The sequence below is a fragment of the Myotis myotis genome, unplaced genomic scaffold (genome assembly GCF_014108235.1).
Source record: "Myotis myotis isolate mMyoMyo1 unplaced genomic scaffold, mMyoMyo1.p scaffold_m19_p_7, whole genome shotgun sequence".
NCBI classification, from domain to species: Eukaryota; Metazoa; Chordata; class Mammalia; order Chiroptera; family Vespertilionidae; genus Myotis; species Myotis myotis.
Genome location: NW_023416379.1, coordinates 38,944,211 through 38,959,191, shown reverse-complemented (window position 1 = coordinate 38,959,191; position 14,981 = coordinate 38,944,211). Strand labels below are relative to the sequence as shown.

The window sequence follows — 14,981 nt, the reverse complement described above, 5'->3', positions numbered from 1 at the left end:
CCTCCTTCCCAAGGGGAGCAAGATATTGGGAGTGTATGGATCATGAAAGAGCTCTCTGCAGTTAACCAGCTGATGGAAACCCTACTCATTTCTGAGAGGCATTATGGATTGAGAAAAGATGTTTTAAAAGTAAAGGTGCAAATAATCCATTATTACTCTCTCATGCTTGCAGTGGAGCATTAGGCCAAGCAGAATGGGAAATCTTAAGACAAAAAGACACGAGTGAGCCCAGCCGGTGTGGCTCAGTGGTTGAGCATTGACCTATGAACCAGGAGGTTGCAGTTCGATTCCTGGTCAGGGCACATTCCCTGACCCCAATGTGGGGCGTGCAGGAGGCAGCTGATCAATGATTCTCTCTCATTATTCATGTTCCTATCTCTCTCTCCCTCTCCCTTCCTTTCTGAAATCAATAAAAATATATTTTTTAAAAAGAAACACAACATTTAAAAAAAATTAGTGAAATACAAGTCACTGACTATGGAGGGTGACCTATCTGAGCACCTGAAGAGCCAGAGGAAATGAAAGGCCTGGTGCTCCTCTTTCGGTCTGCTCCTTTTGCAATTTTTTCAGTAAAGATAATGGACTTCAGGAAAACTGGTGGCTTTTTGGAGAAAATATGAACACTGGCCAAGCATTCGTTCACTCAGTCAGCCAAGGCATATTAGTGAGGTGCCTTTTATATGGCAGGTACTAGGCAAGGTGCTGGATAGTATCTACTTTTCCCAAGTACCAAGATGCAAGTATTTTCAGAGAGAATCTATCTGCTCCAGAATCTGCTCCAAAGTTTTATCTAAGCAAGTTACATCAACTACACACTTGGCATACTTTTGGGTCTGATTTCTAAATCATGGCTAGGTAGTTCTTCTGACTAAGAGAGAGTGCTCTAAAATGCAACATCTCCTTTGCAATCCCTTCTCAAACCTTCCCCAATTCCCACTTCTCGTTGCATTAGCTCAAATACACGCTCACTCATGCATGCACAAAGCACAGCATCTAACTTGGGTATGGGGGTCATAAACTGTGACTCTTTCATAAATTCACAAAAGACCATGTTTACTTTCCTATCATCAATCATAACCTGCTTTCATCTAAACTAAAGCTTCCTTCCTTCATTATATCACCAACCAGTAAGTACAATCGGTGACAGGGCCTCCGTGTGCCAAAGCATCTTTTTCACAGTTTAACAACTGGGAGGCGCCTGGCCTTATCGATTCATTCACACAAGCTTATGTAACTTTATCACATGCTTATGTGAACACAGCCAGATTTACAACTACACGGAAAATTCTCCAGGCCACCCTTTCTGTGTGGGTACAAGGCCACAAAAATCCCGCTCGTGTTTTATGACAGGGCTGATGAACCTGGCGACCATGACCTTACCCGAGTTCTACATTTATATCGAGTGTCTGCTCCTCTGTCCTAACGCAGTGGGGCTGGGATTACTTGCCAGTGTCAGTTTGTATAATAGGTGTGGTTACTGCATTGGACAAGCTCTGTGAAAAAGAGAAAGATTGCAGAGTTGGCTTCCTCTCAAACGTCTGTGTCTGATTCACAGACATCTGTGTCTCCCTGAGAAAGAACTTTCACAAGCAGAGCTGTCCAACAAAGAAATAAGCCACTTCCTATGGGAGTGAGCTCCTCGGAATGGGAAGTGGCGGGGCAGAGCCATTTCTCCGGGCTGTGGGGAAGGCACTCCAGCACCATGATAGGGAGGGCGAGCCTCCCTGAGAGTTGAGGATGCTGCATTGGTGAGGGAGGCAGCCTCGGGTCACACACGCTTGCTATGAAGTGACACCCAGTGAGGGTCTGCTATTCCGTAGTGAGCTGTTTGGAGAAGCGAGGCTTTGGGTAGGTTTCACAGGAGGCTCTGATGGAAGACATTTGGGTTGGCCTTCGCAATAAGCCTCTACAGAAGCACCTCTAAGGCTCAGGTCATGAGGTCAAGCTACAGAGCAGAGCATGGTGGGCTGGCAGCCCAGAGCAAGTCTAAGTGGCATTTTAGACCCCTTAGGACAAGCATGGCATGGGAGCACCTCCCCCCAGCCTCGAGTTTGACGTGCTTGCTTTAGGCCGAAAGATGCTCTGTCCCCACACTGTCTGACATCATTATTCAATTGGCTGCCCAGCCAGCTCTGGGCTCTTGAGTGGGTCTCCGCTCCTCTCCTGCCCGTCCTCTCAGAACCAACCCTGGTCCAGCCCCGGGCCTGGAGGAGGGCGCCATTCTTCAGCTCTGCGTGCTGCCTGCTCCTCTGGGGGAAATCAGTGCTCAGCGCGAGGAGAACCCCAAGCTCTTCCTGGAGGGCTTCGGCGCAGGTCTGGGGCCCTGCTTGGGAAAGAGAGTGCAGAACAGCAAATGTTCCCCCGAAAACGTGCTTTTGCTTCCCGGGCAGGGGAATTTCCTGGGGCGGGAGAGCGGCGTGGCTTTCTTCTGGGCGCAGCGTGCTGGTGAGGTCCCCGTGCGAGCATACCGCGGCAACCACAGCGGAATGCGCCACAGGAAGTGTCCCAGCTGCTGTCTATTAGCATTAGAACAAATTACACAAAGCAAATTGTTAGCAGACATGTTTCCGTAATATTTAACTGGCGGCACTAAATAAGAGCGATTCTCTTTCAAGTAAATGCTGCGTTTCCAAAACTCCAGCTTCCAATTGTCCGTGAAGGAATCATCTCCGAGGAGGAGGGAGGACACCCTGGGAGCCTGCACAGCGGGAGTGAGGCCGGAAGCTCAGGTGCTGGTGCGGGTGTGGCCGCGGGACTGACGTCACAGGGCGCCCCCAGGAACGGGCGCACCTCTGGGTGTCCCACCACCTGCTGGGTGCAGCGCCGGGGCCTCGGCACGTCTTCTCCTGCCACAGGCAAACGCACGGGACAAGGCAGCTCTGCTCGGAGCTTGGAGTGTGTTTATGATCCACACCCACCGGCAGGTTTTCGCCCTTCCCCTTCACAAAAGATTGCATTTTAAAGAATGTATCTACTCCTTCGCCATCCCACGTTTTGTTATCTGAGATTTCTTTTTTAATGAGACCCCATCGGAGAAGAGTTGAAAAAGTGTCCCATCAGAACAAACATCGAAGAGCACCGCCTTCTGCTCGCACACATAGAAACCTGGCCGCTTCTTTAGAAAGAAAACACAATTTTTCATCCTTCAAGACCTACTGACAATGGCTAAATTCCAGTTCCTAGTCACCTCTGAGCATTTCCAACTATCTTCAGATATATGACAAAATTCTCCTAAAGTAATCTCAAAAAAAAAACCAATTTAAAAATAATTTTAATATTTAAAGAGTAAGAACTATTTCATACAGGATGTAAATACAAAAAATAGGTTATGGCAGCTTCAGGGGCTGGGGACTGTTAGAAGAGGTGCCCTTTTCTGGTTTTCCTAGGAAATTTATGGTTTTGTCTCCCCTCCCTCACCGATTTCCTTTTCAAGCAAAGCCAGCCTCAGCTCGGCACTCCTTTGCCATGTGTTTCAATATCGTACTTGGTTCTCCGGAGGGGCCCTTCCCTCCTTTTTCTACTGGGAGGGAAAAAGCTTGGCAGCCCTGCTGAAGGGAAATGCCAGGAGCCAGTGTCCACGCTGGTGGGCAGTGAGCAAGATGCTGGAGAATATTGCTTTTTGCCTACAGGTCTCCCTGGCTGGGCCTCTCCCCTCAGTCACAGGGAGCCTCAGTCATCTGGGCGTTGGGTAGGCCCAGAAGCCCCCAGCTGCCTCCAGGGCGCCCCCTGCTGGCGATAGAAGGTAAGCGCGTTCTGCCTCCGTGTTACAAAGCTGGGGACACAAATTTAACCAAACACATGTAGTAGCTGACACACTCCCATCCACTTCCTAAGGCTCTTCCAACTACAGTGTCAGGACACACACACACACACACACTCCTCACGTCTTTCACCTGAAGTCTTCACCAAAGGAATAATGTGCTTCATAAAATATTTAAAACGCCTTAGGCAATAGCATTGTGTCTAGATTTTTAAAAAAGTGTTTAAAGAAAAGTATAATTGAAAATACATGGAACAGGAACACACACTCTCTAATTTGGAAATACGCAAACTATAGCGTTATTCGTCACAACCTGAAGCAAAGCTACGACAGTGGCATAACAACGACAACATCTGTGCAAGTGTGGGGCCCCAAATAAGCTCACATTTAGACAAGAGCGACGCACACGGCCTGACTCTTTAAGGTCTGTTCAGAGGAAATGGCCTGGCATGTTTTACATTTGCGAAGCTATTTGGCTGCCTGGTTTGACAAGATTTTTGAAAGGGGTGAAAATTAATTATTATTGCAGTACTGCTACAATGATTTGGTCGGCTGAGTGCATTCCAGTGCAAAAACAGGCAAGGGAGAATTTCCTCCCCGGGCTATTCTCTGATATGGCAGCATTCGTTTTAAGAGTAATGAGATTTTTAAAAAGTCAAACCTTAAATATCATGGCTTCAGCAATCTGTCCTGCTTAAAGTTTAATGCGAAATGAGATAGCACCTCCATGAGAGCAGTTACATGTGAACATGGATCCAGTTTTCTCCTAGACTTGAGATGGAAACATCTCCCACCCCTGAGAACTACCCAAAGTCTCTCTTTGACATTGTTTGGGGATGGTTTCAACCTGGGGGCACAGTGCTCATGTTTTTGTAGTGAGGAAGGTGCTAGTGAGGGTGGGTGGGAAGTTGTGAAAGTCTCTAAATGAGGTATATGTTGATGGAAGAGGCACCATGAGCTTCAGAGGGTTGAGCAGAAACAGTGGAGAAACATGGGTTGTCGTGAGGTTTCCGGACTCTCACAGCATGGCATGGAGTATCTCTCATGATCTTCATCTAATTCTAACCAATTTCTAAAGAATCAATTTACAAAGCTATCCAGGGCTGCCTTGGGGTTTGTGCAGGCCATCTCCTGCACTGGGGCACTGGTTGAGGGGTGAGGGGGCTGAAATCCCAGCCTGTCCCACTCTCCAGCCGAGATTCCTGCTCAGGCTGCCTCCCGGAGGTGGGCGTGCCTTTTCTAATGTATATTTGGGCCAAGAGAAACCCTGAGGTTCTTTTTGATCCTCACCCTTCAGATTGCAAAGTCTGGTCTTCATCTCCTCACCTCCAGCTACGGATTTTTTTTTTTTTCTAAGAAAGTGAATATGCCCCTGGCAAAGGTGAATTCATTTTGAAGATATGTTTTCTGTTCGGTGAAAGATGAAGGAAAAAAAGAGAGAGGGAAAAGGATAAGAAGAAGAATGAAGACAAAGTTGTCCTTCTGCCTAGGAAATTGTGGATGCATCGTCCTTCCCTGGACACAGCTGCAAAGGGACAGAAAATCAATTTTTTTCTATTACTCCACAGCGAAGAAGGAAAACCTCTCTGTAAATTGCATTAAACCCAATAATAGCATGTCTGCGTATTTGTTAAGGACTAGAAAAATTAGCCACCGATACAACTCCATAATCCAGCAATGTAACTAGCAATCAACACTCCCATTTCAAAGCTTAGATGAGACATTCTTCTTCTTTTTTAAAGAAACACCCATGGCTAAATGTCGCTAAGACTGTTCGGCGGGCCGATGTATCGACACCCCAGTAAGGATTCTGGAAGAGAAGAAACTCCAAAGCCCCATCTGGGAAGAATGAACTTCCAGTTTCTTGCCTTCGCTGCTTGTGCATCAGTCCGTAATAATGATTGGCTAAGAACTAGAACCTTCTAGAAGACGGTTTCGTTCCAATTACCTTTGGGAGGTAATTAGTTCTTCCCAAGTTTGCAATCTGTGGTGCCGACCTTGGAATAAGTTCCCTATGCTGTGTAGGCTAGATCTTGTTCACAGAAGCCCTAACCCTCCTGCCGAGGACAGAACTATCCGCCTGCAGGAGTGAGGGTCCTGAAATCTCATTAGCAGTCTGCCCTCTAGTGGGATAACACAGTACTTCAGATCACTGGGAATAGAAAAGGGTTTTTTTTCTTCTCTTTCAGAGAGCAAAAGAATTCAAGTTTTCCAGATAGTGCAAGGGGAGGCATTTATCTTCAAAGACAGCTTCCAGAGCTGAATCAAGCAAGGCTCACAATGATAGGTCCCCGGGTCACAGTCAAAGACAGGTGGTGCTGTGGTGGGCGTGGCCACAGGCCTGCAGAGCGAGACCAAGGTTCTTTTCACAGCCATGGAACCCTCCAGGGTTCTCCTTGGGTGATAGCACTCAGTTCCCCACTCTCTCATTGTCCAAATAGGACCCACTCTGATGGCAACCAACCTGTTAGGAATGTTACAGATCATAGGCATTTTTGTAATTTTTTGGCAAATCATTAACACAAAAGAGCCTTTGAAATGGGCCAGGTTGACTTTTTGAAAAGGCAAAGAGTTTTGTAAAAAGACCCCGTCTTTGTGCCTGTTGTTTTGAAGAAGGGAATCTGTTTTTCCATGGTGGCTGGATGTTGGTAAGGCAGAGATGATCTTGAGATCTGCTGGCTGGCTTTTGCTTCTAGCTTCTAAAAACCTTCAAAACTTGGCCTGCTTCAGTTTGTCAATATGGTAGCAGAGTTTCAGCGCAGGTCCCAGCTTCAGGCCCAAGTATTTCATAATCATGTCACTCTTCAGCAGCAAGAGAGCATTGCCGTCAATCTCCTGGTGGGACAGGATCAGAACAAAGGAAACCCAGAAGACGGTCAGAGTGATCAACTGGTGGCCAAAGTTAAAGTGTGGTCAGGGGGTGAGGTAAGGGAATGTGGATGCACTTAGGAACATGTTCTTAGTCGCAACGCAATATCTTCTTTAAAAGATAGAGCAAAAATGTTATATGCTCCTCTCCCTGGGGTAATTTAATACAATGGATCTTTCATAGTCCTACTTCATCAGGATTGAAGGAATTAAACATAACTCCAGCATGGTCCCAATATCTCACATATGATGTCTTTCTCTTCATCCAATCTAGGGCTAAATGAGCAAGAAGTGTGCAGTGGACTGAGTGTCCCCTGGCCCCCTCCCCATTCATAGGTTGAAATCCTAACCTCCAATAGGTGGTTACTTTGGGGGTAATTAGGTTACGATGGTGAAGCCCTCATGAATGGGATTAGTGTCCTTATACAATGAGAAGATGACAATCTGCAACCAGATGAAGACCAGGCTGCCCTCGGACTTCTGGTCTCCAGCACTGAGAAGTGAATTGCTGTTGTTCACAGCCAGCTGGCTATGGTACTTTGTTAGAGCAGTCCGAGCTAAGACAAAGTGTCATCCCTTAGGCCCTGGAACTAGTGGTTCCTTTCCCACTAGTTTCTCCTGAGCCATGGATTCTCCTGAGAGCCTCAGAAAGAATGTCAGCCCTGCCGGCACCTTGACCTCAGCGCAGTGAGACCCCTGCCAGGTGCTGGTATAAGGCCCGGACTTCCATCCACCACTCTAATCTCTTGTTTCTTTTCTGGGTAAGCCCACCTACCTTTAGCTGATCACCAGATTGCTAATTACACCCTTGAGGGCATTCAAGTGTTTTTTGGCCCTGTCAGTAATGCTGGGTGGCATACCACTAAATAATGCACCTGCTTCATCTCGCGGTATAGCACAAAGAACTACCAAGGAAACGCCAATCCCTTGAGGTCCTGGCATTGCTCCCACTTGTCTCTGAAAATGGTAACCCTTCAGAATGCATGTTGACTTCATGGACCTGGTGGGGCTGGGCTTCCTCGTTAACCATCAGTGCTATTTTCAGGGCACTTGGAATGAAGGGTAGAAGTGTGGGGCACTTGGCTGGGGAGGAGGCACAATTACAGGACTCATGTAACTGCAAGGGCCACCGGTCCCTCTCCTGCATCTGCACTCTGAGGAAGTGCTGACTCTGTGTCACTCACGCTCCATGTCCTTGGCACAGTGCAGAGTGGGCCAATCTCATCTGTGGGCCCTCCCGGGGGCCTCATTGCCTAAAGTCTCCCTTTACCCCACCCCTTAGACTTTCACCGTCTCCCACCACTCTGGACCACAGCCAGGCTCCTCCCACCCAGCTCTGTCTAAACATAACCCACCCTGTGGTCCTTGCCCATAAGGCCCATTGCTAGCTGAGGTCCAATAGATCCCTAATAAATGTCAGTGTCGGGTTAGATAAAGATCCTCCCCAGATCTGAGAGGATGATTTCTCAACAGAAACACCAAATAAAATGAGAGACAGGCAGGGGAAATTAATGGTAACTGTAGTTGGCAGAAGAATGCTCCCTCTTCTCGCTCCAAGACATCTATGTCCTAATCCCTGAAACCTGTGAACATGCTAGGTTACCTGGCGAAGGGGAAGTATGTTTGCAGAAGGAACTAAGGCTGCCCCTCAGCTGACTTTATAATAGGGAGAGTATCGTGGGTCAGTGGGGAGTGGGAGCAATGTAATCACAGGGTCCTTTATTGTGGAAGAAAGTAAGAACAGAAGAGTCAGCAGCCTGAGGAGGACCCTGCTCAATGTTATATCTTTGAGGGTGAGGATGAGGGGATACGAGCCAAGAAATGAGGGTAGACAGATGCTGGAAAAAACATGGAAGTGGATTCTCCTGAGAGCCTCCAGAAAGAATGTCAGTCCTGCTGGCACCTTGACCCCTGCCAGATTTCTGACCCGGTGAACTGTAAAGTGATAAATTTGTGTTGTTCTTGGTTGGGCGAGATAGGAGAGGGTAAAGGGGGTCAAATATCTGGCAACAAAAGAAGACTTGACTTTGGGTGATGAACACACAATACAATATACAGATGATGTATTATGGAATTGTACATTGAGACCTATATAACCTTATTAACCAGTAAATTAAAATTTTTAAAGTGTTGTAAGCTACTACATTTGTGGTAATTGAGTATAACAGCAATAGAAAACTGACAAAGTAAGCTTGGTAGGTAAAGTATGAATTCTTATCTTTTTTTTTTTCATTTACCACCGTTACATATTTCAGGATCTCCTAAATGATTATATGAATGCCTGCTACCTGAAGGCTACCTACAAACCAGGCACCATGCTGAACACTTGGGTGCCTCTTCTCACTTAATCCTCAAACAGCTTAGGACTAGGCACTAACAGTTGGCCTGGCATATCGTAGGTAGGCTATAGGTATTTGTTGAATGCACAAATGGATGGATGGATGGATGGATGGATGGATGGATGGATGGATGGGCAGGAAACAGGCACTCCTGTTAAAGCACAAAATGATGGAACAGATGGGACATATATCCCTCTAAAACAAACTAAGTGGGGATTGTGCTCTGAGAAGAACTGGCCTCCTTTAGTGGTGCCCCCAGAGCTTAGTTCAGAACCGCCCCCAGCCCCCAGCTCCCTGAACCTCCCCCTTCTCCCATGCCTCCCCCCACCTCAACCTCCCCCAGGCCAGGCCCACCACACACATACATGCTTTCTGAAGAGCTCCACGTGAGGCCCCAGAGCCTGCGGGTCAGCGTCTTTCACGAACCGGACCACGTCCTCCACGGTCCAGGTGGACGGGTTCCTGCTCCTTGGCCGCCTGCCGTCCTGCCCATCTGGAGAAGGGCTTGAGGCTGGATGGGTGAGCATGGAGAGCAAGATCATTAGACACCAGGACAAGGGCCTGAGCCCCTACCTGTGCTGCCTGCTCCCACCTGGCCCTCAAGTCCAAGGTGCTGGCCTGAGTGACCTCCTGTGACAGAGAAAGGCTGTGAGTGGCTGCACCCTGGTTATGACCCAGTGTCCCTCCAGCTTCCCTTGTCCACCTTTAGCTGGGGCTTTGGCTTCTGTCCAGGAGACATTTACCCTCCCTCCTTCCCACGGAGACTCCACCAGCATCTGAGCCCAGGGAGGCCCCTTCCAGGGCAGCATGTCTGTGTCCTGCCATCTGAACACCACCTTCCTTCACCTTTAACCCCCAAATCTTCGTTTGTTCTTCTCTTAAGATGCTTTTCAGCCTGGCCGGCGTGGCTCAGTGACTGAGCATCAACCTATGAACCAAGAGGTTTGATTCCCCGTCAGGGCATGTGCCTGGGTTGCTGGCCCGATCCCCAGCGTGGGGCGTGCAAGAGGCAGCCGATCAATGATTCTTTCTCATCATTGATGTTTCTATCTCTCTTTCCCTCTCCCTTCCTCTCTGAAATCAATAAAAATATTTCTTTTTTTTAAAAGATGCTTTCCATTTTGCCTCGCATTACAATTATGCACGTACTTGTCTGCAGCCTCCAGTTATATTTTAATTCTGAGGATGATCTTTTTCACCTTCCCCTCCCCCCATTCATTCCACAAACATCTACTGAGCATGTCTCTTCTTTACCAGGTCCTGGGCAAAATGTGTGGTGGGAAACGGTGTCCTCTCATTACGGGGTCTGTAATCATTGGCTTCTCCATTGCTCTAAGTATATATTTATAAAAACTGGGTCAATCAATGTAAAATGATTCAATATCTTTTGCAGAAACAGTATAAATAACTTACACAAGAGCCTTGAGTGGGTAATCCTTAATCCCACGTTCAGGCCAGAAAAAAGCTGAGGCTCTGAACAGCGAGGCCGCTTTCCCACAGAATAAGCCTATATTAGAAGTGGGGGGGCCTTTGCTCTGTTTCCCTTCTCCAGCCTCAGGGCACAGCGGTTCTCTGCTGTCCCTTCTTCCCTCCACGCTGTATGGTGCTTGAGAAAAGCACAGCCTCCCATTTCCTGTCCATCCTAAATACATAATGGTTTGGTTGAGAATTGGGGTTTCTTTGACATTTCCCTGCCTTTTCTTTTGCACCTGGAAGAGTCCCCTAGGGTTGTCTGGCACGGGACATTTTTGCCGGGAAACTGTCACTGCCCCCTGGAGCCATCTGAATGCAGATGTGTGCTTAAACGACATCTGCACTCAACATGGGGACGAGGCGTCACGGAATCACGTTTGCCTCTGGATCCCACCCCATCGGAGCTTCGGCATTAGGGTGATAATAGATGCTCTGATTACAAAGGCTGGAAGTCTACGGTGCCAAGAATGACTTTAGAGTGATCAGAGCAGAGGGCAAGTCTAATTTCCTGTATCTGATAGAAAGAAGAAATTCCAGGCCGACTCACAGCCTCATCCATGGGAGCCTGAGTTCCTCTGCGCAAGGCCATGGCACAGGGCTGAGCAAGGGAGGTGTGTGTCTCTACAAGGAGGTGCACCAGGTGATGGCCCTGGAGGGAGAGCGTCCCCCTCCTGGCGCCTGCTGCTCGCTGCGGGCATTTTTCACTTTTCCAGGCTGGAAGGGCTGCAGCCAGGCCTGGGAGCCTCTCTGAGGGGCCTTGAGTCGTACAAGACAGAGAGCGGTAGGAAGCCTGTCACACCCCTGGAGGTGCTCAAGTTCCAAAGCACACAGACTTCCTCTGGAACAGTGGTTCTCAACCTTCCTAACGCCGCGACCTTTTAATACAGTTCCTCATGTTGTGGTGACCCCCAACCATAAAATTATTTTTGTTGCTACTTCATCACTGTAATTTTGCTACTGTTATGAATCGTAATGTAAATATCTGATAGGCAGGATGTATTTTCACTGTTACAAATTGACCATAATTAAAGCATAGTGATTAATCACAAAAACAATATGTAATTATATATGTGTTTTCCAATGGTCTTAGGTGACCCCTGTGAAAGGGTCGTTTGACCCCCAAAGGGGTCGCGACCCACAGGTTGAGAACCGCTGCTCTAGAAGGAAGAGAAATGGAACTTTGCGGTAGTTCCAATGGTAGCAGGTTTGTAAAGCCTTTGCAGAGACCTCTGCTCACAGATAGAACGGATCCACCCGCCCCTCCATCTGCTGTGAAGGTGTCAGGAAGACGAATGGGCACGGCCAGGCAGACGTGACTGGACAGTGGTAAGATGTGATGGACGTGAAAAAAATCTTGCTCCTAAAGGAACAGAGCACGCCAAGTGCTCGCCCAGGGCCTTTCGGGAGGCGGCTTTCTCCAGCACAGAGGATGCTGCGCATGGTCCTGTCCGTTCACTGGGCTGCTGGGGACGTGAGAGTGAGACCCGACTGTGAACACATGTGTCACTAAACATGGCTGTTGTCATTTCTAAGCAGAACTCACATTCCCCGGGAGTAGAATGACTATGAATCGGGGTTTAAAGCAATCCCGGCATTCTCACAGCACAGGCACTGGTACTGCCGGCTCCGAGTCTCTCCTGCCTCACACACACACCCACAAGTACATGCATAATTTCCTTTGTGCATTCATAAGTCAGAGAAAATTTCTTAGCTAACAATGGAGTCGCGAGAAAAAGGGAATGGGCAATGAGCTCCGAGTCAGAAATCCCTACCATCCACCAGCTACATGAGCATCTTTGTGCCTCTCGGGTGTGAAATAAGGGAGCTGGTAAGGACCTCGAAGGTCCCTTCCACCGGAGACACTGCAGAGCCCCGTTACACCACAGGCTGTCCTGAGCAACACTCACGGGTTAGCCTCTCACACATCTGAGAGCTTCATCTGTGTCCATGTGCAAAGCCCACGGGATGAAGAATCAATAGCCAGGCTCCTGGTCCCTTTCCTGGCCCTGATCATTCTCTATGGGCCTCTGTTTCTTCAACTTGTTTCTCAAGAGTACTGTAAGAATCAAGGGAATGTGTAGCTTTGGGCGGGAGCCAGGTAAGAAGCATCTGAAGGAAAGCTTATCAGTGTCCAAAAGGGAACTAGAGTGCCCTTCCTCGGGCTGCCTGTAGAGCCCCTCGGCCCCCCAGCTAGAGCTGGGTTGGGAGCAGACAGGGTGAAGGCAATGGGGAGGGTGGATCTGTCCTCAGCTCCTCCTCCTCACCTGCTCCCGCGGAATGCACCCTTCCTAGAAACAAGGCATGCAGTGCACAGGTGTGGGGGCAGCCCGCAATCTGGGCAGCATCAGGCCATTTAAAGTGTTGTTTTTCATTGTTTCTATTACAACAGTCCTCACGATGAGGTGAGGGAGATGCTAGACAGAAGAGGGCCTGCCCAGTTCTTAGATTTTAATCAAGTTTTTCTTTTATTCCTTCAAGACCAGCTTCCCTGCCTGTATGAGAAGAGAGGACGCCTCTAGAGACGAGGAGAGGCCATAGGCTTGAAGTGAGGCCTAGCGGGGCTGATTCATTCTCTGCCACCACTGTGACCTCTGGGCCAGCAACTTGGTCTCACCCCTTCTCCTCACTGCCCCTCCCGGCCAACTCCTGCTTCCCCTTCCAGCTGGCTCCACGGTCACCTCTCCGGGAAGCCTTTCCTGACTCCCCAGAGGAGGCCCAGCAACACCTCCCTACCTGACTCTTTCAGAGCATCCATACTTGTCCTGTGGGGCAAGTCACAGTTGTGATTAAGTTTGTGCAGTTGTTCTGTTTGTCTCTCTGGAGCTGCACCCTGTCAGCTCCATCCTTAGACCCGAGAAGATCCCCAGGCATGTCGTGCTCAGTAAGTTTCTGCTGGCATCTCTCTAAGTCTTAGTGGGCACAACTCTTCCCCCCAGAATGAACAGACCCTGGCATGCCTTCAGACACTCCACCCACATCACATCCAGTGCTGCTTCCACCCTTTTTCTGGCTGAATTGTCTCTGTCCGTCACCGAACACCATACACTATGAAAGCAAACTCCAACTCATGGGAAGCACTTGGGTGCTAATAACAATGTCTGGTTTATTTTGTGTCTTGATTCTGAAGCTGGGACCTGAAGTTGTGTCTGGGAATTCTACAGCAGGTCCTGTTAAAGGCAAGAGTCAGGACGCTTTTGTTGTCTGCAGCCTCTTTATGGCTCTCGGTGATTATGTCCTGGATGAGAGACAGGAGAGAGCTCTTGAATTTTCACCTGAGTATCAGCAAAAAGCAACAGGTAAATGTGTCCTGTGACGACATCCCTTCCGAGTCCACTGACAGAGGTGACAGGTGTGATGTATCGAGACAGCAGGTGGCCAGGGTAAGGGTTCACATGAGAGGGATGGCTCGCAGGTTTGTCACGTCATCCATATCCACTCCCCTGCCTGCAGCCTCACCCAGTGTTCTGGCCTCTGTCGTTTTAATCCATTTTGATTAGCACCACGGGGGGGGGGGGGGACCCATTGCTAGGTTCCTTCCAGGGTTTATGACTTGGGTCAGACCCTCTTAAAGGGGCAGGGTCCCTTCATACCAACTGCTTTCACTGGGGATGCTGTTTCGGGGCGATATCGAGCAGTCCCTTGGGCACAGGGAAAACGAATGGCCCTCAGAGGGCCCCCAGCAGGCAGCGAGGTGACAAAGGGTAAGGAGGCCAATAGTTTTCTCTCTACTTACTACACTGCCACTCAATCCCCATGGTTTATTTCCACGGTTTCCAAATGTGTTTAGCTGTGCAAATTTTGTTCAAGAAAAGCATACGTAAAGCCCCACTCTGCAAATGCAGAGGCCCCAGTTCAAGAGACTGGGGTGTTGGAGTCCTGTCTGCTCCCATCCCCTCTCCCCTCCCCTAGAACCTCCGAGGGTTAGTTGCTCAATAACTAGATATTGCCTCGAACAAGCAGGTCCCTCTTCTGGGGCTGCAGAGGATACAAATACGAGCAAGAAACCTCACAAAGCTGGGAGTCTGGTTCCTACCATGGGACCGGAGAGAGGAAGTGCTAGAGACGAGGAAACCAAGTGGCAGTGGAGGAAGCAGGAGAGAAGGAACACACCTAAACGTGGGGTGTGGCTGAGGCCACCACTTGCCTAACCAGTATCTTTTTTTTTTTTCCGTTTCTTCCTTTATAATAGAAGCCCTGATTTCCAGCTGGGACCATGGTTGCTTGGAATGGAAACTATATTTCCCAGCTTCCCTTGCAGCTCATAGCCATGTGACTAAATCCTGGCCAATGAGATGCAAGCAGAAGTGGAAACCTCAGTTCAGAGATGCCAGCACTGCCCTCTGTCCCCTGACCTTCCCTGCCCCCTTCCTTCATCTGGATGCTGAGAGTGTGTATGGCTGGCTAGCTCTTTCTGGTATCTGTGGTTCCATTTAGCACCCTGAAGGAAGCACTGAGTAAAAGGGATTTTTGGAGCATTAAAGAGTTAATGCGCCCACAAAGGGTAAATAATTTCACTTTCTGCGGTGTATCACAGAGGCTCG

At 48.7% G+C, this 14,981-nt stretch overlaps 1 protein-coding gene across 2 annotated transcripts in view; it reads right to left on the bottom strand.

The window, feature by feature from the left end:
• Positions 1 to 363: 363 nt before the first annotated feature.
• SCML4 (Scm polycomb group protein like 4) overlaps positions 364 to 14,981 on the bottom strand; it is an 88,857-nt gene continuing 74,239 nt past the window's right edge. For both annotated transcript variants that reach the window (XM_036317277.1, XM_036317276.1), the window contains 2 exons: positions 9,333 to 9,478; positions 364 to 6,595 (listed from right to left, as the gene is read on the bottom strand). In XM_036317277.1, coding sequence (XP_036173170.1) covers positions 6,470 to 6,595; positions 9,333 to 9,478 — 272 coding nt within the window. In that variant the 3' untranslated portion in view covers positions 364 to 6,469. The remainder of the gene's footprint in view (positions 6,596 to 9,332; positions 9,479 to 14,981) is intronic.